The 27,394-nt window shown below is 39.4% G+C and overlaps 1 protein-coding gene across 1 annotated transcript in view; it reads right to left on the reverse strand.

Annotated features, from left to right (window-relative positions):
• PDE7B (phosphodiesterase 7B) overlaps positions 1-27,394 on the reverse strand; it is a 210,792-nt gene that overhangs the window by 37,864 nt on the left and 145,534 nt on the right. Inside the window, 1 exon segment of the mRNA XM_027601568.2 lies at positions 1,144-1,295. Within this exon segment, the coding sequence (XP_027457369.1) occupies positions 1,144-1,295 (152 nt within the window).

Genomic DNA, 27,394 nt, shown 5'->3' on the forward strand with positions numbered 1-27,394 from the left:
AAAGACCTTCCAGCATTATCAGAAAAATGACGAAATAATACGTTACCTGTGAGATCTGGTGTGCGTGAACATTTTATCCAAGTCAAATACTAAAGCAGAATCAGGACTTGATCCCTGGTATCCTGACTTGTGACCCACAGTTCTTTCTACATCTCAAGGTCATCTCACTTGAGGGGTGAATGCTTGGAGGAGGGCCCCACAAGAATGCTCTGTCACTGATGCCCCAGGGCGCTTAGTCTTGCTCTTTTTTCTCCAACCAACCACCCAACCACCCAACCACCCAACCACCCAACCATCCAGATGAATAAACAAACAAATATTCACTCAATCTCAGGCCTTGGGTTGTTAGGAGTGATTTTTTTTTTTCTTTTTTAAACCTAAAGTTGGGAATTAGTTCTTCTGATATTACTTGTTGCTTAGTTACTAACACTATACAGTAATAGTATATATTTCTTAATAGTATATAGATAGCATAATATTACTTAGCATGTAAACTCTAAGACTCTACTTGTGATTTCTGTTTAAACGGTGGCAGTTTATCCTGAAATTTAAACTCCTTTGACAGTTTGGGCTAGAGATAACTTGTGAACTTTTTTTTTTTTAATTGTCACATGTTCATTTCAACCTTTGATCAATGAATTGCAAAAATGATTGTAAAATTTGTGAAAATTATTTAAATAAAATAAAATTATAAAAAGGACTACATACCATATTGGTAGACAGAAGTGGAATTAAGAGTTGGTAATTATTGGGTTACTTTCAGCATAGCTATTATAATGGGTTTAAAGACTTAGCTATTCTCTCATTGGTAATCAATCAGTCCAGAATTTTACTTTAGTTAGTGTTGTGCAAATATGTTTTGTCCATTTGTAAAAATTAAAATAGCTAGCATGTGCTAGGCATGAATATATGAAACATGTAAGCATGCTTTACCTCATGTAATCTCTGCATCACCCCTCTGAGCTGGGTGTTTCTATTAACCTCATTTCATATTTGAGGGAAAAGTCCAGATGTGTTGACTAACTAGCCAGAGTCACAGAGGGTCTCAGTGGCAGAAGTTGGACTCCAACCCAGGTACTGTCAGCTGAGGTACGTGCTTTTGGCCACTGACCTCCTGGGAGGTGACAGAGGAGACTAACTCACCCTTGCTTGTCCAAGGTAGTCTTCATCCAGCAGGTGGAGAGGGGCTTGTGGTATAATTCCACGAAGCAGCCTCGATGCATGGAAGTATCTTTGAAAGCTTAACAGTCTTTTCACCTTTTTCTTAGTGCCAATTTCCCCTGAGTGTGTTGTATCTGAGGAAAGTAATCAAATACAGACATTATATATTTAAAAAGCCCTATTTTCTCCACTATGTAAAAATACAACGTATTATATTTAAGATTTTATTTATTTATTTGACAGGGGGAGAGAGAGAGAGAGAGCACAAGCCAGGGGAGCAGCAGACAGAGGGAGAGGGAGAAGCAGGCTTGCCCACGAGCAGGGAGCCTGATGTAAAAACACAATGTATTATAAAAGAGATAAACTTAAAATATGCTCTCAGTGCTCTCTTAAATACAGTCTATTTAAATCTACATTTGAAGTTGTCTTAGAACAAAAATGACCTTTCTTATATATTACATTCATTAAAATGTCAAGATATTTCTGAATGTAATTTTAGAAGGCATGAGATATATAAATTAAAATCTTCATTTTCTTATTAATGGCGCTGGTATGCTTAGTACGTGAAGTATGTGAAATCCGCATACTTCTGCATGCATTTGAAAGGAACAGTTATGCTTTTTTCTATGATATTAAAACCAAGCCTCCAGCATTTAAACCAGGTTCTCATCCTACACTCTCTTAATTAAAAGGGCTGAGAATACACTAGCTTAGACATGAGGAAAATGTTTCCTAATGTCCCAGGAATACCAGGGGCAAAGGAATCAAGAATCTCATTACAAAGGTGATCTAGATTTTCTGGACAAGAAGCAAAGAGGGTGTCTACTTTCTAATGGAGTATATTCTTTTTTTACTAGTGGCCAGGAAAGTCTGATCCTGTCAGTAGAGATATTTTAATACTCATGTGCCTTTCAAAACCTGACTGTTGACATCATGGTGATTTTCCAGAAATACGCCAGGCACATTATTTGAATGCCTGTCAAGGTATGTCTTATCTCAGCTGAAATTCTATGAATCACTCCAGGGCCACCTAAGTGACATCTACTACCCATTTTGAATCTGGAGTCAACTGAACAGTCTGCTAGGAAAACGTACAGTCCATATCTAAAGAAACTTTGGATTCTTTCACCCTTCCTCCCATCTCCCCTCCTTCTCTAGGGAGCTCAGAATCACAGTGGATAGAGAAGCAGAGGAAAGAGTGGGCAACGCGGCCCTCCCTGATGGCAGTGACTGACCAAAATCAGTTTGTTACTTAGGCTATATTATGCATGCAAAGGCTTAATTCAGGGCAGGCAAAACCCACTGTTCTCTGGAAATCCCACCTGACTGAAATGCTTTCTTTTTTTAAAGTGGATCTAGATTTTATGTGTGGAAAGAGGAAAACATACACCCAGAGAGAGGAGTGTAACTGAAGTTGGGTGTTAGGCATACAGCTAAATTAAAAATGGTATACGTGGACTCAGTTCTACTAGTGGGTTCTTACTCATTTCTATCAATTTATCAAGTCAAAGTATAGGACAAAGTGGTTCATTCATTTATTTAAAACACAGATGTTCAGTGAGATCCTTTGGTTCTAGGTTCTCCAATGAGCAGAACAAAGATCCCTGTACTCATGAAGTTTACGTTCCAGCATAAAGGGACATGCAATAACCAATAAACAAAAAATAAGTAATTTATAAAAATGTGTTAGATGGTGGTAAGTACAATGGGGAAAAGCCAGAAAAGCTGAAAGTGAGGGACCAGGCATTCTGTGTTTGGATAGTCAGAGTGGGCCTCATTAGAGGGTATAGTTTGGTCAAGTGAAGGAGATGAGGAAGCTGGCCAAGCAGATAAGTGGGAGATACCTTCCTTACAGAGGTACCGGCTTGAATGCCCCTAGAAGGGGCACGCCTGGCATGCCAGCATGTGGGAGGAGCTGCAGGAATTCCAGGTGGATGGAAAGGAGAGGAAGAGGGAGGAGTAGGAGACGAGGTCTCAGAGCAGAGGAGGGCATGAGAATTATAGAGTCCTGTAGGCCATTGTAACAGCTTGGGCTCTACTCTGAATGAAATAAGGAGCCACTGCAAAGGTTTGTTTATTTGTTTAAGATTTTATTTATTTATTTGAGAGAGGGACAGAGAGACTGAGAGAGCATGAGCGAGGGTTGGGGGGGGGCAGAGGGAGAGGGAAAAGCAGACTCCCCTGAGTGGGAATCCCAATGCAGGGCTCGATTCCAGGACTCCGAGATCATGACCTGAGTCCAAGTCAGATGCTTACCTGGCTGAATGAGCTACCCAGGCACCTTGCCCCTGCAGAGTTTTGAGAGAAGAGTGATATGATCACACTATATATTCAAAAAGGGTCATTCTATGTGGCGAGCAGATTGTAAGAGAAAGCTTTGATGTAGTGAGACCAGCTATGAGGCCCTTGAAATAACCCAGGCAAGAGATGATGGTTGCTCAGATCATGGGAGGACCAGTGGAGGGACAAGAAGTTGGGGGAGGGGGAGATCTGGAGTATATTTTGGGTACCTCCAAGTTTTTGCTCTAAATAACTAGGAGAATGGAGCTGCCATCACCTGAGATGGGAAAGCCACAGGAAGGCCAGGTGTGGGGTGGATTTCAGTTTTGCACATGTTGAATTTGGATGTCTATTGGAAATTCAGGCACAGATGTCAGATGGAAATAAGTGGATATAAAACCCAGAGCTTGGGAGAGAAGACTGGGCTAGAGATAAAAATCTGGGAGTTGTCAGATGAGATTACCTAGGGAGTAGACAGATATACAGATGAGAAAAGCATCAGAGTCTGAGTTCTGCAGTATTTCAACTTTGAAAGATATAGAGAAGAGCAGAGACAATTGAAGGAGACTGAGGAGTATCCAGTGGGGATAGAGAAAAACCATCATTTCCCAGAAGCCTAGTAAAGACAATATTGCAAGGAGGAAGGTGAGATCCTCAGTATCGAATGCTGTTAATGACAGAGCAAGTTCAACAAAGACTAAAAATTGACCACGGGTATATACATTTGTCAAAATTCGCTGAACTATGCACTTAATGGAGCACATTTTATTCTATGCCAGAAGCAACAACATCCTAGTCACACATCTATAACCTAGATTTTGTTTTTAAAACACAATTTCTCACTAAAAGAAACCAGACCTCCTCTGTGAAATGGCCAAGTCTCGGTCTGGGGCAGGCAAAATACAAGAACTGCAACTTCTTGTCGTTCTGGAAGGTAAGGGAGAGCTCGAGAAATGATGGGATCATTACAAAAATGACAGAGGAGACGACTTGCAGGGCGTCCCTCTGACCAAATATGGGAAACTTTGAGCATCAACATGAATAATGGAAGAGCTGATTATAAACCACTGACTGAGAGAAGAATCCATGAGTCCATACTGATGGTAAGTAAACAAATAAGTAAATAAATGAGAAGGGAAATCTCTTCCTTGCAGAGTGTCAACCCATAATGCAGAGGAACTAATAGAGTTAGAAAATTACCATTTTGCAACTTTTTTTTTTTTTTTTTTTGGAGAGAGAGCGAGGTGGGGGGAGGGGAAGAGGGAGAAGGGGAGAGAGAATCTTAAGCAGGCTCCACACCCAGCACGGAGCCTGACACCGGGCTCAATCTCACGACCCTGAGATCATGACCTGAGCTGAAATCAAGAGTCAGACACTTAACCAACTGAGACACCCAGGTGCCCCACCATTTTGCAACTTTTATGGTGATAACTGCTTCGGGCCAAAATCATCAATGGACACTAAAACTATTCAGTGGAAGTTTAAAAAGCAAGAGGATAATTTATGGTATCAAAGTATCTCCCCACTGATTTATTAATTGGAAAGGAAAAGTTGTGTAGTTTTTTAGTGGACAAATGTAGAGGGGGCACCATTTTCACTAAATAATCAAAGTTTACATCCCCAATAATGGGAGAAGCTGACATTACACACTTCTGATGTAATACACTGAGGACACAACATTGCCTATGTTGTGTTCTTGCTCCAACCCCCAGAAAGAGGAAACATCCTAAGAACCCAAGCTGAAAGATACTTTACAAAATAATCAACCTGCATTCTTTAAAAAATGTCAGTGTCATGAAAGACAAAGATAGCCTCTCCTATTGTTTCAGGATAATGGATGCCAGATAGAGTGCTCTAAATGCATTTGTATGACTCTGAATGAGATCCTGGATCAGGAAATAATTTCCAAAAATGGCTTTATTAGGATAATTTGTGAAATTTGGATATGGACATATATATGAGAAATTTGATAATTGAACTGTGGTCTGCAAAAGAAGGCTCCTGTTCTTAGAAAATACATGCTGATGGGTGCCTGGGTAGCTCAGTCAGTTAAGCGTCGGCCTCTTGGTTTCAGCTCAGGTCATGATCTCAGGGTCCTGAGATCGAGCCCCGAGTCGGGCTCTGGGCTGGGCATGGAGCCTGCTTGGGATTCTCTCTCTCCCTCTCCTTCTGCCCCTTCCTACCCCTTTCTCTCTCTCTCTAAAAAATAAGTAAGTAAGTAAGTAAATAAATAATAAATTAAAAATAAGGAAAATACATGCTGAGATATTTAGGGATAAAGGGGCATGATGTGTAAACAAATTCTCAAGTGGTTACGAAAAAAATATATAGCAAAGACAAACAGGGCAAAATAATAATTGGTTCCTCTGGGTAAAGGGTATATGAATGTTCTATCCTTGAAAATTTTCTGTAAATTTGAAAATTTTCTGTAAACTCTATATTTTATAATATAGAGTTTAAGAAGAGAGAGAAGAAGAGAAATGTCAGGCAACAGTATCAAGTATAGACAACCCAAGGAGTTTTGCTACATAGGGAAGCAAAGGAATGTTGGTGATGGTTCTATGCAGAATTATATAGAATGAAATCAAGTGTGTCAAGTAAATGAAATGAGTTATTCCTGTGTTGTGCAGAAATCTAATAGGAAATAACCATACAATGATCAATTCCTTTTTTAACCTTCTATGAAAATTTTCCCATTCTAAAATACTGAAAGAAAATCTCCTATGTAGCTGAGAGTATTTTTTTTTTTTTTAAGATTTTATTTATTTGACAGAGAGACACAGTGAGAGAGGGAACACAAGCAGGCGGAGTGGGAGAGGGAGAAGCAGGCTTCCTGCTGAGCAGGGAGCCCGATGTGGGGCTCGATCCCAGGACCCTGGGATCATGACCCGAGCTGAAGGCAGACGCCTAACAACTGAGCCACCCAGGTGCGCCTGTAGCTAGAGTATTAACATAACAGAAATAAAGTAAACAAGTTAAGCCTAAATGATGGAAATATGCCACAAACATAGCAAATCCAAATTATGGATTATAGTTCACTGTTGAACAGTGTGGGGGCTGGGGGTGCATACCTGCTGGGCAGTTGACAATCTGCATATAACTTTGGACATGTCAAAAACTTATGTGAGAATAGCCTACAGTTGACCAGAAGCCTTATTTATAACATAGTCAATTAGCACATATTTTGTATGTTATGTGTATTACATACTGTATTCTTACAATAAAGTGAACTAGAGAAAATGATAATGAGAAAATCATAAGGAAGAGACAATACATTTACAGTACTGTACTGTATTTATTGAGAAAAATCTGCATGTTAGTGCACCCATGCCGTTCAAACTTGTTCAAGTATCAACTGTATTCCTTTGTAAACTTCCATTCAGCTTTCCAAGCAGTGTAATACTTCAAATAGATTCATAGGTAAGAAAATGACAGGTTATATACAATTAATATAGATGATAGGAAATAAGGTTTCTATTCATTAAAGTTACCAGATTGCCTAAAATATTGCTAATCTAATGATGCTTTGAGCTGGAGGCATTATGTTTTTTTGTTTGTTTTTGCTTTTTTTTTTTGAGGAACAGAGTGGGGGGTGCAGAGGGAGAGGGAGAGAGAGAATCTTTTTTTTTTTTGAGAATTTATTTATTTATTTGAGAGTGTGAGAGGGAGAAGCAGACTCCCCGCTGAGCAGAGAGCCTGATGTGGGGCTCGATTCCAGAACCCTGAGATCATGACCTAAGCTAAAGGCAGATGCTTAACCAACTGAGCCACTCAGGCACCCCGAGAGAGAGACTCTTAAACAGGCTCCATACCCAGCTCAGAGGCCAACAGGGTGTGGTGGTGGGGTGGGCAGGGCTTGATCTCATGACTCTGAGATCATGACCTGAGCTGAACCAAGAGTAGGAAGCTTCAATTACTGAGCTACTCAGGCACCCCTGGAGATACTGAGTTTTACCTTAAATCCATTTTGCCCTTAAACCAAAGAAAACAGCAAGATTCCCTTCTTCCCCACCTACTTTCTTCACCCTGCGGTCAAACAGGATAACAATCCACCAACATGTCAGAATGTAGATCTCTTTTGACTTTTATTTAAATTTTTTATATTTTTGGCCTTCATTTTTATTGAAAGAATATTGCTTTAAAATACAAAATACCTTGATCACTGAGTTATTTGGCACAGTCTCAAATCTGGAGTATGAAGTAAGTGCCTCACCGCCCTAGTTCCCATTCTGTCTTGCATCTTTGGTGCACAAGCTCAGATAATGTCAAACATATTCAATATTAAAATAAATCTGGATAATAAAACCTTCTCATGGTTCATTTTTTATGGTAGTCTGTAGGTTAAAAAAAGGTAGCATATAATACTATTCATGGTGAGGATTTTCCAAGTTTTGGAACAAATTGGTTATTCTGAGGTATATTCTTTATTTGTGCAATTTCAACCTTACTGCGATGGGCAGGCCCATATCTGCCAAGCAGGTGGCCAGTATTTTCTAAAACACCGAGGCAAGCCATGACTATGCCATTTAGTACTTTTATCTGGGTTAGTCTTTAATTGACAAGAAAATATGTCAGAACTGATGTTGGATAGCCGTTTATGAAAACAGTAAGGTTTAATTTTCTCATTTGAAGACATACATAAAGCTAACTGAAAAAAGCCTCAAGCTAGCACTCTAAAGGGGAAGAACATTCAATAGTGCAAAAAAATAAATTTATTTAAAACAATATTAATAACTTATTTATCAACTGTCATTTGTGAGATAATGACAAACTAGGATATAAGCTGAAGGTACAGTTGGGAGAAAAAAAATCTACATAAGGAACAATTCATGAATAAATTGCCATGCTGTATGCTAGTCCTAGGAACTGTTTTTTGACATTTTGAAATGTGTTATACAATTATTGAATAAGATTGGATACATATGTTTCCAAAAGGGCTCTCTGAGTAACGTGTCTTTACTTTGATAATTAGGGGTATAGGGATATGCCTATCTGGAGAGAAATTTATGGTGAGCACTATGAATTTTGTAAGACTGACGAATCACGGACCTGTACCCCTGAAACAAATAATACACTATATGTTAATAAAAAATAAAAAATAAAAAAATGGAAAAAAAATTTAAATGATTAGCTAAGCTACATTTTACAGATAGTTCAGCTAAATTCAGCTTGTGAAAATTTAGTCTTACCAATATGAATAATGAAATGCTGTTTATTTAATTTCTTTTTATAATTAAAAAGTCATTATTTAAAGGTATTCAGTTATCCCAATGGTATTTTTTGTTTGGATTTTGTTGTTTATGGGCTTTCGGTCCCTGAATTTTCATTTGCAACAGTTATAAAATGGTGTTCCAGAATAGTTTCATTGCCTGATCTATGTGCGCATAGACCCGGACTGTGAAATTCATTTTCTGCTCACTTGTTCTTTTATAAATTTCACAAATATGTACATATTAACACATTTCTGCACTATTTAGACACTAATTTAGGGTTATGAAGTTTATATTGGCACTGCTGATATGGCAATTCTTAAATTTCACAAGTTGAGGTTGGCTTAAATACAAAAAATGTTAATAAACATTATTTTCATTTTGAGTACCATATTCTCTTTATAGGGGCTGATAAGTTTTGGTACGAGGAGAAACCTTAAACCCAGAATAAATATCGAGGAAAAAAAAAATCTATAAGCCTACCTAGTATGATGAGGCTGTTTCTGTCAACTCTATACCTGGTTCTTCCAGCAAGGTCTGTAGCAACTGTTTCCTGAATTTGAATAGCTAGTAATTGGTGCAAAAGTAGCGCAGGTGATACTAAGAACAAAGAATGCCTTTATATTTAAGTGAGAACTCGCCTCAAGCAAACATGGAGACCCAACTCCATAAACCTAGTATCAATACTTTCAAAGCATTAATCCACTTGAATCTTTTTAATTTTTAAAAAAGATTTTATTTCTTTATTTAAGGGAGAGAGACAGAGAGAGCACAAGCTGGGGGAGAGGGACAAACAGACTCTCCTCCGAGCAGGGAGCCCGATGTGGGGCTCGATCTCGGGACCCCAGGATCATGACCTGAGCTGAAGTCAGACACTTAACTGACTGAGCCACCCAGGTGCCCCAAATCCATCTGAATCTTTTAAATAATGTGTTACTAATACATGCCCTACTCTGATAATTATTGTACTCATACTTATTACAGTACCTATATTATATGATTATAATGAAATTCTTTGCAGGGTTAGTGGCTATACATATGCTTTGTTTATTCTTCTTTTATAGGATTTTTAACATGTCTTGTACTCTAGAGTTATTGGCATAAATAACTTACTACCCTCCAAGGTCAGAAATCATCCAATCAAACTTTGTAATTGTAGCAGAAGCCCTAAGAGCTTTTTAAATTTTGTTTTGTTTTGGTAATGCAAGTGCCTGACTTTACTTTTGCTTGCGGGGCAGGGCATCCACTTACTTCAAAGGGGCATCCACTTCAAAGAAGGCTATTCCAAATAAACGCATTGCCAGCCTCAGGACTAAATAAAGAGCCAGGTCACCTCCCTCCCACTGAGGCTCCTTTGTTTTAGAGATCTTGGTTGATTTTGGTACACAATCCTGTGGGCCATTTGTTTTTTCTCATCCTGGGCTTTAAATTCCCATTCTTATGTTTTAAATTCACCAATAAAGAGTGAGTCTGCAAAACCCTAGGTCCCCACCCCCGCCCCACCCCAATAAAAGAACCCCAGCCATGCTCACGCTCTCCCTTTCTCCCCATGACTTGGCTGTGTGGCCCCAGTAGCGCTGTGTAAATTCCAGGGCCCGTAAGTAATAAAACTTTATTTTTTTCAGTTTCTTGATGATTGTGGCTGAAGGATGTCTTGCAATCATAATAAGAACCTCAAGTGTTGGTCCAGCCGCGACATTAGTTACTGAAAGGCTGGGACCCGCACACAACAGTAATCCCTTGTGTTGAGTGCATAGTCCTGCACATAATGGAAACTCCATGCAAAATTTAATTTGAAAAAATAATCTCCGCTTACAGAAATATCATCATCAAATGCCATTTTAAAATAATAAGCCAATTTATAAAGTGCAAAATGCTAAAACTTATGTTAGTTTTTGAAATCCTTTTCTCAAACCCTCCAATGGAGTTCCAGGGCCCAGATCCTTCTACCACCACTCCTTGCTGTGATTGACTCCCACTTCTAACACCCAACTGTGCCCTGTATGATTGCAAATTCACTCTTATTTACACGTCGGATGTTCTAACTAGGCTGTAAGGGCTTGGAGGCTAGATTCCTGCTAGTTTTCTCTGAATTTCCACAATATCCTGCAAGTCATTGATGGTAAACACATGATGATGATGCACTTAAAAACCTTCTGGTGTCTGTGCTCCAGTTCCAAGTTCAAGAAGTGTTGGAGAACTCAGGTTGAAATTCTAGTTTTAAATGTGTAGCTCTTAAAAAGATGAGAAAAAGTGAATTCATTTGATTTTAGGTGTCCTGAGCACAAACGGCAGATTTATAGCACAGCTCTTTCTTCCTTCCTACAATTCTACTAGTTCAGGGTTCGGGGTCCCTGCAAAGTTGGAAACAGGGGGGTTGTCCGGGATGGCAATTTTCTTGAAAAAACACAAGATTTCAAGAGTGAAGCAACTTATTCTAAGATGCAGTTGCCCTGCAGATACAATTTAACTACTTTAAAAAAAAGTGAAAAAAAATTAAAGATGTTGCATATAAAAATGATATTGGCGGATTTCTAAAATGCACAATGTGGACTTGTAGTCTTCTTGACGAGGTGCTAAAGATACCAGCCTCTGCATAAGACTAGTGCTCCTTTCAACGTATTAAAGGCTTCGATTCATTTTCATGCGCTTTTAGCAAATTTCATAATTTAGACTTGGCCGTCATGACTTCAGCACTCAAATTCCACCTTTCAGAGTTTAGCATCTCTAGACATTAAAGTCTGCATTTATTCATAAAAAGAACCAGCTGCCAAAAAGCCTTGTAAAATACATTACTATTTCTATCCCAGTCTTTCAAACATCGTCTGTGGTCCTGAATGGCCACAGTTGTTTATTTCTTCCTGTATATATTCTCAGCACTCAAAGAATGGTGGGTAGGAGCTGATGACAACCCAGGGTATTATCTGGCTTGTAACCTCACATGTTGAGACTGCACTCACATGGAGGGACGTATTTTTTTTTATTATGTTATGTTAATCACCATACATTATATCATTAGTTTTCTTTTTTTTTAAAGATTTTATTTATTTATTTATTTGAGAGAGAGAGAGAGAGCACGAGAGGGGGGGAGTCAGAGGGAGAAGCAGACTCCCTGCTGAGCAGGGAGCCCGATGCGGGACTCGATCCCGGCACTCCGGGATCATGACCTGAGCCGAAGGCAGTCGCTTAACCAACTGAGCCACCCAGGTGCCCACATCATTAGTTTTTGATGTATATTCCATGATTCATTGTTTGTGTATAACATCCAGTGCTCCATTCAATACGTGCCCTTTTTAATACCCACCCCCTTGCCCTCTAGAACCCTCAGTTTGTTTCTCAGAGTCCACAGTCTCTCATGGTTCATCTCCCCCTCCGATTCCCCCCCACTTCATTTTTCCCTTCCAACTATCTTCTTCTTTTTTTTTTTTAACATATAATGTATTATTTGTTTCACAGGTACATGGAGGGATGTATTCTTAAGACATGGTCATTACAAATGACCTTTGAAATCTTGAGCAGTTGGATTAAGATAAAATACAAATTAAATTCCTTAACATCTAGGGCCTTCTCTAGGCTTAGTCTTTCATAGGAAAGTTGTGATACCGAAAAGCTCATAAACAAAAATACATATAACCTCAACAACAACAATAACAAAACACTGGGGGGGAAAAAAAGGAAAGAAAGGAAAAGAAAAGAAACTCAAACAAAGTACACCATCACCTTAAAATGTAACTTGAAGTTGGGAAATCAATTTGCGTTAAAAGCAGCTAGGAAGTTATTTTAAGTTCTCTAAAATCAGGTCTTGAATAGAGGTGTATCGAAGCCCCATGTCATTAGCTGTTCTGTGTACGACAGATACTCACGACTTCTTGACAGCTGTCACCAGAAGAAGAGCTTTGCTTCAACACTGCCACGGAGTGGGAGGAGGAGGCGGAAGAGGAAAAGTCTTCTTCAAGACAGGGTAAACTGTTTCTCTAGCTCTACTTTTTAACATATTTATTTTTTTCAATTGCCATTTCTCTTTTATGTTGTTGACAGTGAGGAGGACCCACGAGCATGGCTGATAGGAGTCACAGAACAGAATGAACTTCTTCCTCAATTCCTGGTCCCCACACCTGCTGCCTCAGCGCTAGGAAATGTGCTCGGAAAGTATTCATGAGGGTCAGACGCTTGTCCTCAGCCACACAACACACTGGTGTTTGGCAAAATGTGCTGTTTTGAGCCTGTTGCTTTGCCTACCATAGAATCCATTCCAACCCAAGGGCTATGAATCTCTAACTTCCAGGGTTCGGGGATGGTTGGAAAACTATTATTTCCTTTTTGTAAGGAGGGGAAAAGACCTTAAAAATAAGCTCTTAAGACTGGGCAACAGAGAGGTTTTTCAAAATCCCAGTTTGAATGAAATTTAAATGAATTAGTAAGAAGCTGATCAAATTTCCTCAGTCCTAAAGAAGTATGCGCCAGGCACAATGCAGTTTTATTGAACCCTCCGCTTCTCAGAGTTTGAAATGTTTAGCAAATCCTGAGTTTTGAGGGCAAGGGTTTGTGGTGAGCAAATTGAGGTGACCAAATGGCAGTTGATTCTAAGTCGCCACAGATTAAAAACTGTTGCATTAACTCCCTAGTTCTCAGCATGTATTTAAACTAAATGTGGTCTTTTATCTGGAGAGATGTGTTTGAACTGTTCCGTTTCACTACAAAAATTCCAGATGTGTGTTATAATGTGCACCTGCTCTTCTGCTTTCACTCGGTCTGTGAGTGCTTCACTCTCCTGTCCCAGGATATCGGACAAACCCTCTGATCGCCTCCCGTTGTCCCCACCAATCTACCTCACCTACCACGGACAGATTTATGCCTTAAGCACAAGCCCAACCACGTCAACCCTTTGCTCCAAATTCTTCAATGACTCCCCAGTGTCTACTTAGGTAAGTTCATATTATTTATCCTGGTATTCATGGCTCTCTAAATGTGATGCCAACTTATTTTTCCATTTTTATCTCCCGCCAGTCCCCTTGCAGATAAATAGGTCTCTGTTTTTGCTGTTCCCCCTCTCCCCCTGCAGATCTTGCCTGGTTTTCCACTTCCGTACCAATTCTACATTCCTTTCCCATAGAGTACGATCTTCACCCATTGAAATGCCATCCACCCTTCAACAGCCCACCTCAAGTATTTCACCCCCCAGTCAGGTGCCTTCAAATCCTTCTGGGAATTCTCCTCATGCACTGCAGTTGGTATGGTAGTAACTGGCATTTCGAGCTCTCTGACTATGCAGCAGATGCTGTGCATGCTATTGGAAGCACTGTCAGGGTATGGTCATGTCTTATGTAGCGTGGGGCCTGGCTATGATGGTATTTATTGAATGAAGGAATGAAGGCATGAGGTGATTCTTGATTGAGGTATAAGATTTTTTTTTTCCTGTCTTACAGCAGCACATAACCTTGCTCCCAGTGGGCACCACCATGGGATTATAGAACTGAATGAATTATCCAGAACAGGGGAGATTCATTCATCTAACACAACAGATAACAGGGCTGATCCCCTGTGTAGAAGAACTTGAACTTCTAGTTCTTTTCTGAATTTGTTGGATTTTCTGCAATGATTATAAGTGCATCTCGAGAAGGATGGCAGATTAGTGCTAAGTTTATCCATTGGTAGAGGCCCGGATAGGAACATGCATCTTGAAAAATGACCAGCAAAGGATACTTTATATTTTGTTCTTTGAAAAGTAGTGCATTTTAAGTGAATTCCTTTTTCTTCATAGGTTAAAAAGGTTGCTTGAATTATATTTCACCTGAGTGAATCCTTTGATTGAATCAAGTGGCATTAGAAGTGGCTGGAGTATACTCTTCAAATGTAAATATCCACCCTAGTTCAGTAGGGAACTTGAGATACTTATCTGTACATTGATATTTGTCTCTTATGGTCCATGGCCCTCTATTGCTTAAAGTGGCACCTTAGGTGTAATCACATCTATAACTCTTGGTGGAACAAGCTCTTAAGGAACGAGCTTCCATTAAGACTTATACCATTAATTCAGGCCATGGAAAGCTTTATTCACAAGGAGCTAGATCAGAAGGAAGAAAGAATTGTTTAGATGACTATTGCAGTGTCCATCTGCATAGGTACCCAAACTGTTTCCAAAGATATAACTGATGTACTTCTTCTAGAACAAATCAACTGGCCTCCTATTCCATTTATTCTATCCATGGCAAGAACAGGGCTTGAGGCTAGGAGTGATGGTACTAGGAAATACTGAGCATCTACTAGGTAGTGGACATTTGTCACTCCATTTTCATAAAAGTGGGTATTGTGAAGTTGATAGTAACAGACGTATTTTACAGATGAAGCCATGGATTTGGCGAGGTTTAGTAATGTATCCAAAGTCACACAACTGATAAGTAGCAGAACAGGGACTGAGATCCAGGTTTATCTGACTTTGAAGATGATGTTCTAGAGTTCCTTATATTCTACTCTTTACAGGAACAAAGAGTAGGTGACATGTGAGAGTCCAGCATAGGACCCTTTTCCCAGGGGTACAGTCAAGGATTAATACTCAGATTCCTTTCCTTTAAAAAATTATAGTTAGTAAAATAAAAACAATAAAAGGAAATGTCAATATAACTCATAAGTCCAAGTGTTTTAAAATGGATGAAGATTTAAAAGTTGAAGATTAGAATCTATATCATTGAACAGGAATGTCACAGTGAGAAATACTGAAAGGAAACTTGTAAAATAACTATGGGACAATCAGAGACATAGCTTCATAACAGACTTTGGAAGTGATTCTATGCATGTAACATTCCTGTTTCTCTCACTAAACATACAAATGTAATATTAGGAGGTGAATAATAAAATCACTTATGCGCTTTAAAATTGAAAACACATGTATTACTGACACTGACTTAATGTGATTTGATTATTGTGTTATTACACAAAGAAATTTGCAGGCCTTGGTTAGTGCTTCAAGCTTTGGAAAAGACAAACATTTTTGTTGTGGACATAGAACAGAGCTGCAATTTCTAGGGAAGGGAAAGAGTGGGAGGCACTGGCAAACAGGCTGCTCAAAATAAAATCGTGACAGGATGCACACAAGCCTCTGGTTTAACCATTTCAGAGCCAAGCCTTCAAGTCACCTAAGATTTCACCTGAAGGGCATCTGCTGACTGAGATCATGTCTAAGGACATGATCTTCCCTGTTTCATGTGACCCCCTGGGGCATTCTCTTTTCTCCCTCTTTCCTTCCTCCAGAAAACACATATGGCTTTTATGTGTTTTCTAAATATTTCTAATTACCTTTATAATGTGAAATAATATTGTACTCAGGAACAGATATTAAATAAACATATGGTATTCTTTGGTAGCTGTCAAGGAATGAAATGGAAGCCCTTTAATCGTGAGTTGGCTATTTGTACTTTCTGAGCCTCAGTGCATAGATTTAAGCAGTGTGGTAAACACTGGTTAGGCTTCACCTACAAATATTTACTGAGCACCGACTCGGTCCTAGATACTTGAATATACAACATTTTCTGGACAGCGTTTTCTGATGTCAAATACCCAGAGGAAGGTGTTGGGATGGACCCTTATTGTCTTCACTACTTTCATTTCTACTTCAGCTGTGATGGACAAGGGATATTTTAGTATGAAAATGCCTAGAAATTATCACATGAAGTGAAAAATATGAGCAAGAGGAAGATTGTTCTGTCTAGTGGGCTCCACTCTCAAGAATGTGATGACTCACTTTGCCCCTTGCCCTTGGTGGAGTCAAATATCCCACCAGGGGTAGAGGCAAGATAACCCCTGGCATGTGTGGAGGGGACATGGTAGGGTAGAGAGGCTCAGAGGACAGGAGAGGAGAAAAGGAATGAAGAAGAGAGACCAAAAAGAGCAGGGGCATACAAGTACCCATTGGAGGTGGACTCTGTACCAATGAAAGCCTGTCTGAGACAAAACGTGAAGAAATTTTTACACTACCCTCTGAATCCCACATGGTTTGAGATTTGCTATCAGTGAGGTTCTGTTCTTTCTGGTAATGGATGAGGTCCTGCACGTCCTTCCAGATGAGGTGAAACCTAACAGCAGGGGTACAGTGGTCAACCAGGAATACATTCCTATTCTTAGGACTCTAGAGACCATAGAGCTCTGAAACAAGCTTACAAAAGCCTGTATTGGCAAAAAGAGAAAAAAATCAATACACAAATCTACTAAAGCTGTAGAGAGTCCTGTCCAAGAAGGAGTTGTGGGGCTGAAATGGTAGGGAGTGAAGGTGGGGTGGCATCAAAATGCACCAAGAAGCATATGAAGTATTTCTACTGTTTCTTTTGCCCTAGATCATTAGCACTGGATTGTTCAGAATGAAGAGCTTAATTGCTGTGTCTGAAGGGGGGGATATGGAGGAAGAAGTGGTAGAGACTTGGCAATTCCAGGACTTGTGGAAACGACCAAAGAGAATTGTCCTCAATTCCCTTCCTTTCCCTCCCCTTCCCTTCTCTTCTCATTATTCTCTCCTTCCCTCCTTTCCTTCTCCAAACATTAACTGAACGTTTACTTTGGTCCAGACACTGGGCAGTGCTGGTGGTGAAAGATGATGCAGAAACACCATCTTCCCCCAGAGAGTTCCCTGTCAAGGGGAGAGCTTACTCTTATTCCTCCACGGCTGTCATAGCTGAAAACAGTGATCCTGGGTGTGTGTGTGTGTGTGGGGGGGTATCTGCACTCTCTTGGGCCTCCCAGCTGCCCTTCTAGTAGACAGGTAGTGTGGCTGGATAACTAAGCAGTGCCCTCGTGGGGTTTGGATCTCCAGCAGCAGCTAAGACTCCATGGTAGAGATGACATTCTCCCTGGTATCTGTTGCATCTTCACTTAGGTGAGCCATGTTTAGCTACATCCTACTGTTTCACCCAGAGTCTCAGCCAGTGGGGCTGTCAAGCTAGGTAGAGCCTGCACACTAGAATTAGTGGAATAAAAAAGTGTAACTCCAAGGAAAGATCCGTTGGCCTAGAGTTGAGACCACCAGGTTCAAGTCTTGGTTCTTCCACTCATCAGTCTTGGGGAAAAGAATTGAAATTGACCTATACTGTGCATGCTCAATAAAGATGGGTAGAATGTGTAAAGCCAGCTCCAGTCAGATGGCAAGTATCATGGAAAGAGTTAGCTTAACCAATCAATGACTGCCTTAACTTGAATTAGTTTGCAATTAGTTATGCAATATCAGATAGATAGATTCTGATGGAAGGCAGAAAAGACAGTCCAAAGCTTGGGGCTTTATCTCAGAAGGGAAGTCATGGGGGAGACTCTGCTCTGGGAAGAGCTGGAAGGTGGGTGGAGGGGCAGAGAGAGGAGAAAGAAGGTAGTTGGGTGGAAAGTCTTCCCTGTTTTTCCCAGTGGTTGCTGATGCTCTGTGCTGGGTTTCCATAGCTATCCTGCCCCTACTTTATATTCAGCAAAGCAGTTATTCATGCATTTCAGAATTGTCATGTTTACTTCTCACCCACTAAACTGTTAGTTCCTTGAGGACAGGGGCTATGCCTTATTTACCTTTTAATCCCTAGCACTTAGCCCAAAGGAATGAGTGAAAGAAGGTGTAAAAGTCAAAGAAAACCTTAACTGACTTGGTAATTTTGCCCAGGGGTCCCAGTTCTCTGAACAAAATAGCTTGAGCTAATAACACCTATCATTGTTCCAGGTTTATAAGCAGAGAAACAGAGTAACAAAAGGTTAAGCAACTCCGTAGAAAAAAACTTAAAAAGTAGAACAGGCATCAAAAGAGTTCCCACGCCTCTCATTAACTGATATTGTTTCTTTGTTGCACGCAATAGAATTAATTAAAAAAAACCTGGTTCTATCTTGAGCTGAGGCAAGTGTTTTAAACCTTCCACCTTTGCAAATAAAGCTCTATTAGTTATTTTCAATGATCAGCTTTCTGGTAAGAATTAAGGGGATGGATATGAAGTCATCACTTTGGTAACTTGTATAGTTGTACATAGGGGCATATTTGAATCAAACCTACATGCTAATCCAGCTTTCCAAATGAATGGGAATCAGTTTTTTTCTCAAAATGCCAGGCCCATCTCTTGGTAAGAAGCAAAATCTGCCTAGCTTCTCCAGTGTCCTAGAGAACATCCCTCTCAGTAAAGACAGGTCACGGTCTGCCCTCTTGATGACCTGGTTGGGTTGACAGATTTCACACTGTTTAAGAATGGAGTGAGGAGTGTGCTCTTTGGAGGCTCTCCAGAACTATTATTCTTCAAAGTGTCAGAAAAATCACAACAGGGTGTAAAGTTCAGAAGTTCAGTTAAGTTTAAGGTCTTTCACCCTGGAAAGTTTTCATTAATTTTTTTCCTCTTTCTTGTATACCCCAATGAATGCTGCAGGTGCAAATTTCCTAGCATGACTTGGTCAAAACCCACTCAAAATTATGCCAAGAATCTGCTTTGAAAGTTATGCTGTCAAAATTTGCAGCCCTGGGAGGCTTAGATAATTCAAGAAGTATCCGATTTTCAGTAATCAGATTTCTAGTTATATGAATTTCAGATTCTTTCAGGAGCCCCCACTCTGAAATATTTTTCCTTATTTATTTATTTCCTTATTTATTTTTTAAAGATTTCATTTATTTATTTGATAGAGAGATAGAAAGAAGAGCACAAGCAGAGGGAATGGCAGAGGGAGAGGGAGAAGCAGGCTCTGCACTGAGCAGGGAGTGTGATGCGGGACTCGATCCCAGGGACCCCGGGACCATGACCTGAGCAGAAGGCAGACGTCCAACCATCTGAGCCATCCAGGCGCCCTGAAATATTTTTCCTTAAAAGCAACCAAAGTTTCTGACATTTGCTTTAAGAATACTTATTCTTTGGACGTGAGACCCGTTGTGTAAGGCATGTAGCTAAGTGTTTAATAAGAACGTAATATGTTTCTAACTAAAAAAGAAATACTTCAAAGCCAAAGAGAAATTTTACTGTTAATAAGCCATAAGACAATACAACTCCTATAATAATAAAACGGAATATTATAATAATAGCTTTAGAAGTCATAGAACTAATCTTTTAAGATACTTTAGAACCAAAAGCTATCATTGATAAATAAAAAGCCCAGAGTGGATTAGTAAATTACACATTAGTTAGTAATGAAAAGCTTAAGAAACAACCCCAAGAGTGCTATTGGATTTATTAGATCAGTGTGGAAGGCATTTGGGAAGTGTTTGGGGGCATTTTTGGTTGTCATAATGATGGAAAGGGCCCTACTGGAGAATGGAAGGGAGCCAGGAATGCTAGACGTCCTGAAATGGTGTGGGACAGTTTCCACACATCCAATGGTTTGTCCTGTGTCTCATTCAGCTGTTCGGGTATTCATGTAGGTGAAAGCCTTTGTTTTTTTTTTTAAAGATTTTATTTATTTATTTATTTATTTGACTGAGAGAGAGAGAGAGAGAGACAGCAAGAGAGGGAACACAAGCATGGGGGAGTGGGAGAGGGGAGAAGCAGGCTTCCGATGAGCAGGAGCCCGATGCGGGGCTTGATCCCAGGACCCTGGGATCATGATCTGAGCCCAAGGCAGGACGCTTAATGACTGAGCCACCCAGGTGCCCCGAGAAGCCTTATATAATGATCTGTACCTGGAACCTAACCCTATTCCCTGCTTTTACATATAAGCACAAAGTATTCTTTTGCATCATTTTAGTTTTCCCTTTTCAGGAAAGCAACTACTATGCAAATTAAGGGAGGGATGTCATTTTGGCAGGGAGGTCGTGGTGGACAGGGATTTCCCAGGACTTGTTCTTTATCTTAGGAAACCACCAGTGGCAAGACTGCTTATGAAGCTGCCTACAACCGCTATTTACTTAATGTGTTACCCACATAACACACCGGTGTCGATCTGCATGAGCGGCTGTCACGTTCACAATGATTCAGCATGGAGGTGTGCTATGTGACTACATCATTATGCCTTCTGGGGTGCTTATGCCCAAGCATTTACATGTTGAAAACACGATTTAAGTCACACACTGAATTTCTTGTATTTCTGCTTTATAATACAGCTAGACCTTAGATTGATTTTTTGGGGGAACTTAAGTGAATAAGTAGGCTATGGCTATCCTTTTAAGATAGTAAAGGAGGATCTTACAAAATATTTGCTGTAAAAAGGAGACACTGGATCTGAGAGGCTTAAAGCTATTCTATTAGATACAAACTTAGCTGATAAGGTAGTAAAGTAACAGATTCCTGTCAGTAGCACAGGAAGATCCTTCAAGAACACAGGATTTGCTGTCTGAGCCTTACTGCTCCAAGCAGGAACCAAGATCAGAGGTTTTCCCAACTTAGTCCTATATATGCCATAATAATGTTTTTTTTTTTTACCATATCTGCCTACACTGCTATTTACTTAATGTCTTTCTTTAAGTCAAATAAATTCATTTGTGCTACATATATCTTTTATAAATTTGGTACCAATAAAAAACAGATCGGATGTGCTTGTTACATTTTTTCCTATTATACATTAAAATAAAATATGTAATAATTAAGTAAAAAAAAGAAGGTTGTTTTTTGTAACAAAAAGATCACCTGTTGCATCCTTCCCTATGCATAGCGCACTTTGGGAACTGGTGCTATGAAGGGTATATAGTAATGACGATTTACTGCCTTGGAAAACATGATTTAAAGGCAATTACCAAGTAATATTGATAATCTTTATGAAGATACTCTTTAATAAACTCACTTGAAAAATTTCTTGTAATGGGGCAAACTCTCCAGCTGCCGCTATAAGCATATCATGTATAATTTAACTTCAGTAAGAATAGAATATGCCATCCATAGCAACAAGTCTTTTTGAATAAACACCTTAATAATTTGTTTTTTCACTCAACAAATATTTGTCAAGCCCTTACTATGTTCAAAGCATTGTTCTAGGCACTAGGACTAGCAGTGAACAAAATAGTTTCTTTCATTGTGAGTTTATATTTCATTAATGTCAGAGGAGAATAAAAAGCAAAATTAATTTCCATTAGTCCCAAGAAGAAAATACATAGGGATACAGCATTCAACTCCAAATCAATCAGATGGCCTAAGCTTGACATCAGAGGATGTGCACATTCTATCATTTGGCTTTTCATTTTGTCTGGCAAAGTAATTTTCATGGGTTTTTTAGTTTGTATAGTTTTTCTCATAGTATACTATTTTATTGTGCTTTGCAACTTATTTCTTGGCCTGATTTAAAATTCCACTCCACAATTTAAGGAATGGAATTTAGAATTTCCTGATACTTCAGCCCAAGTTTTCATTTTTCATATGTAATTTAAAAATTGTCCTTAAGTCACCTCGAGTCACACTTTCCTATTATTCATGCCATTATTATCATTGGTTAGGGGTTACAAGCACTTCGTATCATTTAAAGGAGCATTAGTTGTTCCTTCTCTTATATCTTCTCTATTTAAGACACTTAAAAAATAATACCAAAGGTGATTTACAGCGGCAAGAGCTATTTAATAGCTCAAAATACTGAGAGAACATTCCTGTCATAAGACTAGGGTGACATGTCTTATTATTAATTTTCATAGAGTGGGTGTTTCTTACTTATCCAGCTATGAATGTTTGACGAAATTCATCCATTGTATTACCCTGTTAGTCATTTCCAAACAGCTGAAATAAAAAACCCAGTGCTTTAGATTATTTTCAAAATCTCGGGTGGCACGACTGGCCTTTATAGGTTCAGCAAATGGAAATTTTAAAAATAAGAAAGCTAAACTCTTCAGAAAGATTGCTTTGAAGTTCCAGTTAATAACAGCTGTTTAAAATAATTGGCTCTAAAGAATTCTAAGATTCTGAGAAGTCATGAATCACTGAAGACAAACTAAGTTATACCCTCAAATAGCTTTTGTGTTAGGCGTTTTTGGTTATATTAGAATTCTTTCAAAACATGTTATCCATATTTGACAATTCTGAGTTAAGAGAACATTTGACCGACTAGAAAATGCTCGTCTTTCAGTATATTAATCAACTCTTTTAAGAGATTTCCCTCTGAGGTGTTATAATCTATTTGCCTATGATTTTTTACATGGGTAGTAAATACTTTTGCAGTGGTATCATGAATAATGTTGACACTTTGGAAACCTAATACTGCCCCTAAAGGAATAATTATTGCTATAATCAAGAAGGATAAATGATAGAGAAAACATTTCAAGAGAAGAGGTCCTTTAAAAGAAGGAACTTTGGGCGCCTGGGTGGCTCAGTTGGTTAAGCGACTGCCTTCGGGTCAGGTCATGATCCTGGAGTCCCGGGATCGAGTCCCGCATCGGGCTCCCTGCTCAGCGAGGAGCCTGCTTCTCCCTCTAACCCTCCCCCCTCTCATGTACTCTCTCTCTCTCTCTCATTCTCACTCTCTCAAAATAAATAAATAAATCTTTAAAAAACAAAAAGAAGGAACTTTTTTCTTTCCCAATGCAGGAGCTAAGCTATTAGAATAGTGCCTGGCACATAACAGATTCTCAATAAATATCTATTCACTGAATAAACAAATGGAAAAGAGTACCCCAGCAACTGTACTGTGTATACCATAAGTAAGGTTTTATATATATAGCATGGCACATAGAACACTTTCAATAAATATCAGCGAATTTTAGAGTTACCATTATAGATTGTGTATTGATATTGGCTTGAGATCCTGGACTTCCTGTGCAAGAAATTTGAAATGGAATTGAGCCCTGAGACCAGTATATGTTGTCTTTATGAAGTATGTTGATAAGGAAGTCTTGATCTAAGATATAGAAGGCTGGACTAAAGGTGTTGATGTGATAGAGAATGCATTTTCTTCGCACACCCAGGAATAACCGGGCACGTTTCTGGAACTTAGTTTCAATTATCAGCAGGAAGCAACCACTTGCTAAGCAAGATACAAGGGAGAGAAAATGTGTTTTTCTTTACTCACAAGTCAGTGATTCTCCTTTTTATTTTTTACAGAGTAAATGACAAACTGCCATTTAAGATGGTCCCTGTTCTTGTTCTAACCAATCCTTATCGTGTAGTAAAAGTTTCCAGACTAGTTTTAACATCAATTCTCATTACTTTCCCTCCAACCCTGCAACTCCCTCCCTTCACCACTAAGTATTGGCTCTAGGATCAGAAAACACACACTCTTTGAATGAACCCAGTTTTCTCACCCCTGATCTTTATTTTGGATGCACTTAAAAAAACCACTTAGAAAGATCCAATCATTGTCCAAGTGCCAATGCCAATCACTTGATGAGGTCCTTCCCTTGAATGGCCAGTGATTTTTTTCATTGGAACTTCCTTGGCACCTGTCAATTTATCTGATGTTTATTTGAGTTGTGTGCCAGCATTTCTCCCCAGTTTTTTTTCATCCTGTATCTTTTATAACTTATAGCCTGGCACACAGTAGTTGCTCAATAAATATGAATTGTTTGATCTAATTTATCTTTTCTTCTTTAAAAAAAAAAGGAAATTTCTGGCATAGATTTTTAGCTGTCTGGTCTTTACCAGAATTGTCTCCAAAACAGAAAATAAAGCTATTGTGGTAAGGCACAAAATGAAAGAATGAGAAAAGAATAAGAAAAGAGATGGGGGATTTTCCTTTCTCACATGGCAAGGATTGTCAACAAATAGTGAGTGAGAGAGAGAAGGGGGATAAATGGCTTATAATCTATGCTAATGTAAGTACTTTCTGCTTGACTAATTTCTTGGCAACTTGGGAAAAAAGGTGCTAAAAGTCTTTCCATTGCCGTGGGAACCAATGGGGAAAGAAGAGCAAGGAGAGAACACTGCCCAGCCTCAGCCTAGAAGTAAACTAGCGACAGCCACAGCTGTCTTCAAGCAATGAATTTCCTCCTCTGGATGGTAGTGGGGTGGGTGTGCGGGACAGAGTCCCTGGGAGACGGAGGTAAAACTTGTTTTCATGGCTAAACGTTCCTTGTAGATTATATTATCCAAGGGCACAAAAAAGCACAGGGAAGAGAGAGGAGTCTCTGTCATGAGGTTATTTCCTTTTTTGCAGTTTTGTATCTCAGGGAGAGGTAGGAATGTGGGGTAGGACAGGAATAGTGATGGCCTTTTCTATAATGGCTCACACAAAGGGAAAGCAATGGCAGACGCTTAGCCAACAAAGGTGGGGCCAGGCCACCATGTTGTTGCAGGAATTTCTCTTTTAGTGGTTCCACAGCTGTGGTACTTCTGATACCAAGTGCTGGTGGCCAGGTGGAGCGCAGAACTCATTCTCTGGGCAACAAATAATCAACCATCAAGCTCAGAGGGTCCTCCATTGCCCTGTCTCCACGACTCCTCACCTTGCATCCTACTTCAGAGAGAAACTGGGAGGCATTAGGTGGGAAATTCCTTACTTTTCTGCTAGAAAACCTACAAAACTTCCTACTATGCAGCCATTCTTTCCTTCTTTCTACTTGTTCTATTAAAAGAGTTGCCTCCTTTTCTTTTTTAAAAAATGATTTTATTTATTTATTTGAGAGACAGAGAGAGAGCATGTGCAAGAGAGAGCATGAGCAGGGGTGAGAGGGAGAGGCAGGCTCCCCGATGAGCAGGGAGCCTGATGTGGGGCTCGATCCCAGGACCCTGGGATCATGACTGGAGCTGAAGGCAGATGCTTAACCGACTGAGCCACCCAGGTGTCCAGAGCTGCCTCCTTTTCTAAGACCAGACCCCGCCCTTCCCCATCACCTTTCAGGATCCTTCACTCCCAGTTGTGACTTTTCTGTCCCATATGGCCCATTGTTCTTTCTCAACTAAATCTTTCTCACCATAATTTCAGCATGCTTAAATGTCTTGCAAAAAAACCCAAACAAACAACAACAACAACAAAAACAAGACCAAAAAGCCTTCCCTTTCCTACATTCCTAGCCACTGTTTTTTCTCCACCACTTTACTTACAACCATACTTGGGAGAGTGACGTGTCTAGCATTGTAGAGGGGGCTCAATAAAGATTTGTTGAAAGAGCGAGTCACTGCAAGAATGGGAAAGTGGAAAGGGGAACACATCATTCTCTTCTTCAACATAAGTCGAGGACACTGTACTGTTTTGTATTATATACTCTTCTAAGCACTCTACAGATGGCCATAGAGAAAGGGAAATACAGATACCAGTGATAACAACAGTCCACACTTACTGAGAATTTATACTGTGATAGGTGCTGTGCTAGGACCTTTTACACACTCACTCGGTGCCCTTCATGATAGCCCTGGGAGGGATGTACTCTTCAGCCCTTCTTTACCAGCCCGGGAGGCTGGAGGACAGAGGGGTCGGGAGAGCCTCTGCTGCCAGAATCCAAATATAGGCAACTCTTCTGGAGCCAGCACCGCCCACTGCCAGGGGAAGTCCTTGGTTGATCCTTTCTTTCATTGCAAGGGCTAAAATATATATATATAGTAAAGTTTAAACAAGGAAGGCCTGCGGGTGAGTGGAAAAACAGAATGTCAGAAGACCTGAATCCTAGATCTTAACACTTTCATTACCTTGCAGCGAGGGACTCGGCATCTCTGTTTCCTTTTTGTTTGTCTTTTTGTTTTTTGTTTTTTTGCTTGTAAACTGAGAAACCGGGCTTAAAGATCTCTTGATTGCCTTTATTTAAAAGGTTTGTCAAAAGTAAAGTGCTGTTTAAACGTGACTTAGAACTTGGATTTCATGCTTTTTGGAATAAATTTCTTCTTGAAATGACAAGCCATTATTGTGAAGTATCATACAGAGCTTTTAGAAGTACCTAGCTTCATAATTTCCAATAATTTTTCAAAGGTAGCTTAGCAAATAAAATGTTCTGGCCTATGTCGGCAGCTTCATTTTCTGGATCTTGGTATTACCTTATTTAGAAAAAAAATATTCCATTTCGGATTGACGTTGCCTTTTCTTTTTAATAAAATCCCCTTTGTTCTGATTATAAGAGGGATACATGCTTACGGTAGAAAAAAACAGAATAACAGGAAGAAGGTAATAATAATCATCTTGAAACAACACCTGTTAAAATTTTGGTGTATTTTAAAAAATATAACCGAGGTCTTTAAGATCCTGCTTCTTTTTTATTTAACATATTGTAAGCGTTTTGGGAAACTTTCTGTCGACGATGAACAGTTTGCGTGACAGGAAATAACCAACTCCCCCTGGAGAAAAATTAAAGCAGCCTCAAATCTGACTTTGTCACAATAGCAATTCCATTTCCTTCTTCTTTAGGGACAGTGTACGAGTGTCCTCCACTGTCACCGCCACACCCTTCTCCTTATCAAAGAATACAAGGTCAGATAATGAAATGAGCGATTGTCTTTTGGCACCTTCTGCCAGAGTAGTAGGACTATATAGTTGAAAAGTTGCAAAATCTAGTGTCTTGATGTGTGATTATATATTTTCTCAGTAAGTTATAGAAATATTTGTTCAAAGATATTGAGGCATTTTTATACCAAAAAGGAGAGAGTCTAAATGTACTATAAAAAGAAAATAACTATTATAATGTATGAAAAATATTTAATATGAGTAATTATATATGCACTCAGAAAAGGAATATATTGCATACATGTGTTGCCTTTGACTGTTAAAATTCATCTCTAAAAAGGAATTATAGTACATTATGGTGAATACTTTGTGCTCTGGTGTTGGATTTTTGGGCTTTGGACTTTGGCTTACAAGTTATTTCTTGGGTGAGTTATTTCTTTTCTTTGGGCCTTAGTTTCCTCATCTGAAATAGTAGTGCCTACTTCCTAGGGATCTGGTTGGGATTGGAAGCATCAATCTTGTGCAAAGCATGTAAA

This window comes from Zalophus californianus, chromosome 7, assembly GCF_009762305.2.
Source record: "Zalophus californianus isolate mZalCal1 chromosome 7, mZalCal1.pri.v2, whole genome shotgun sequence".
NCBI classification, from domain to species: Eukaryota; Metazoa; Chordata; class Mammalia; order Carnivora; family Otariidae; genus Zalophus; species Zalophus californianus.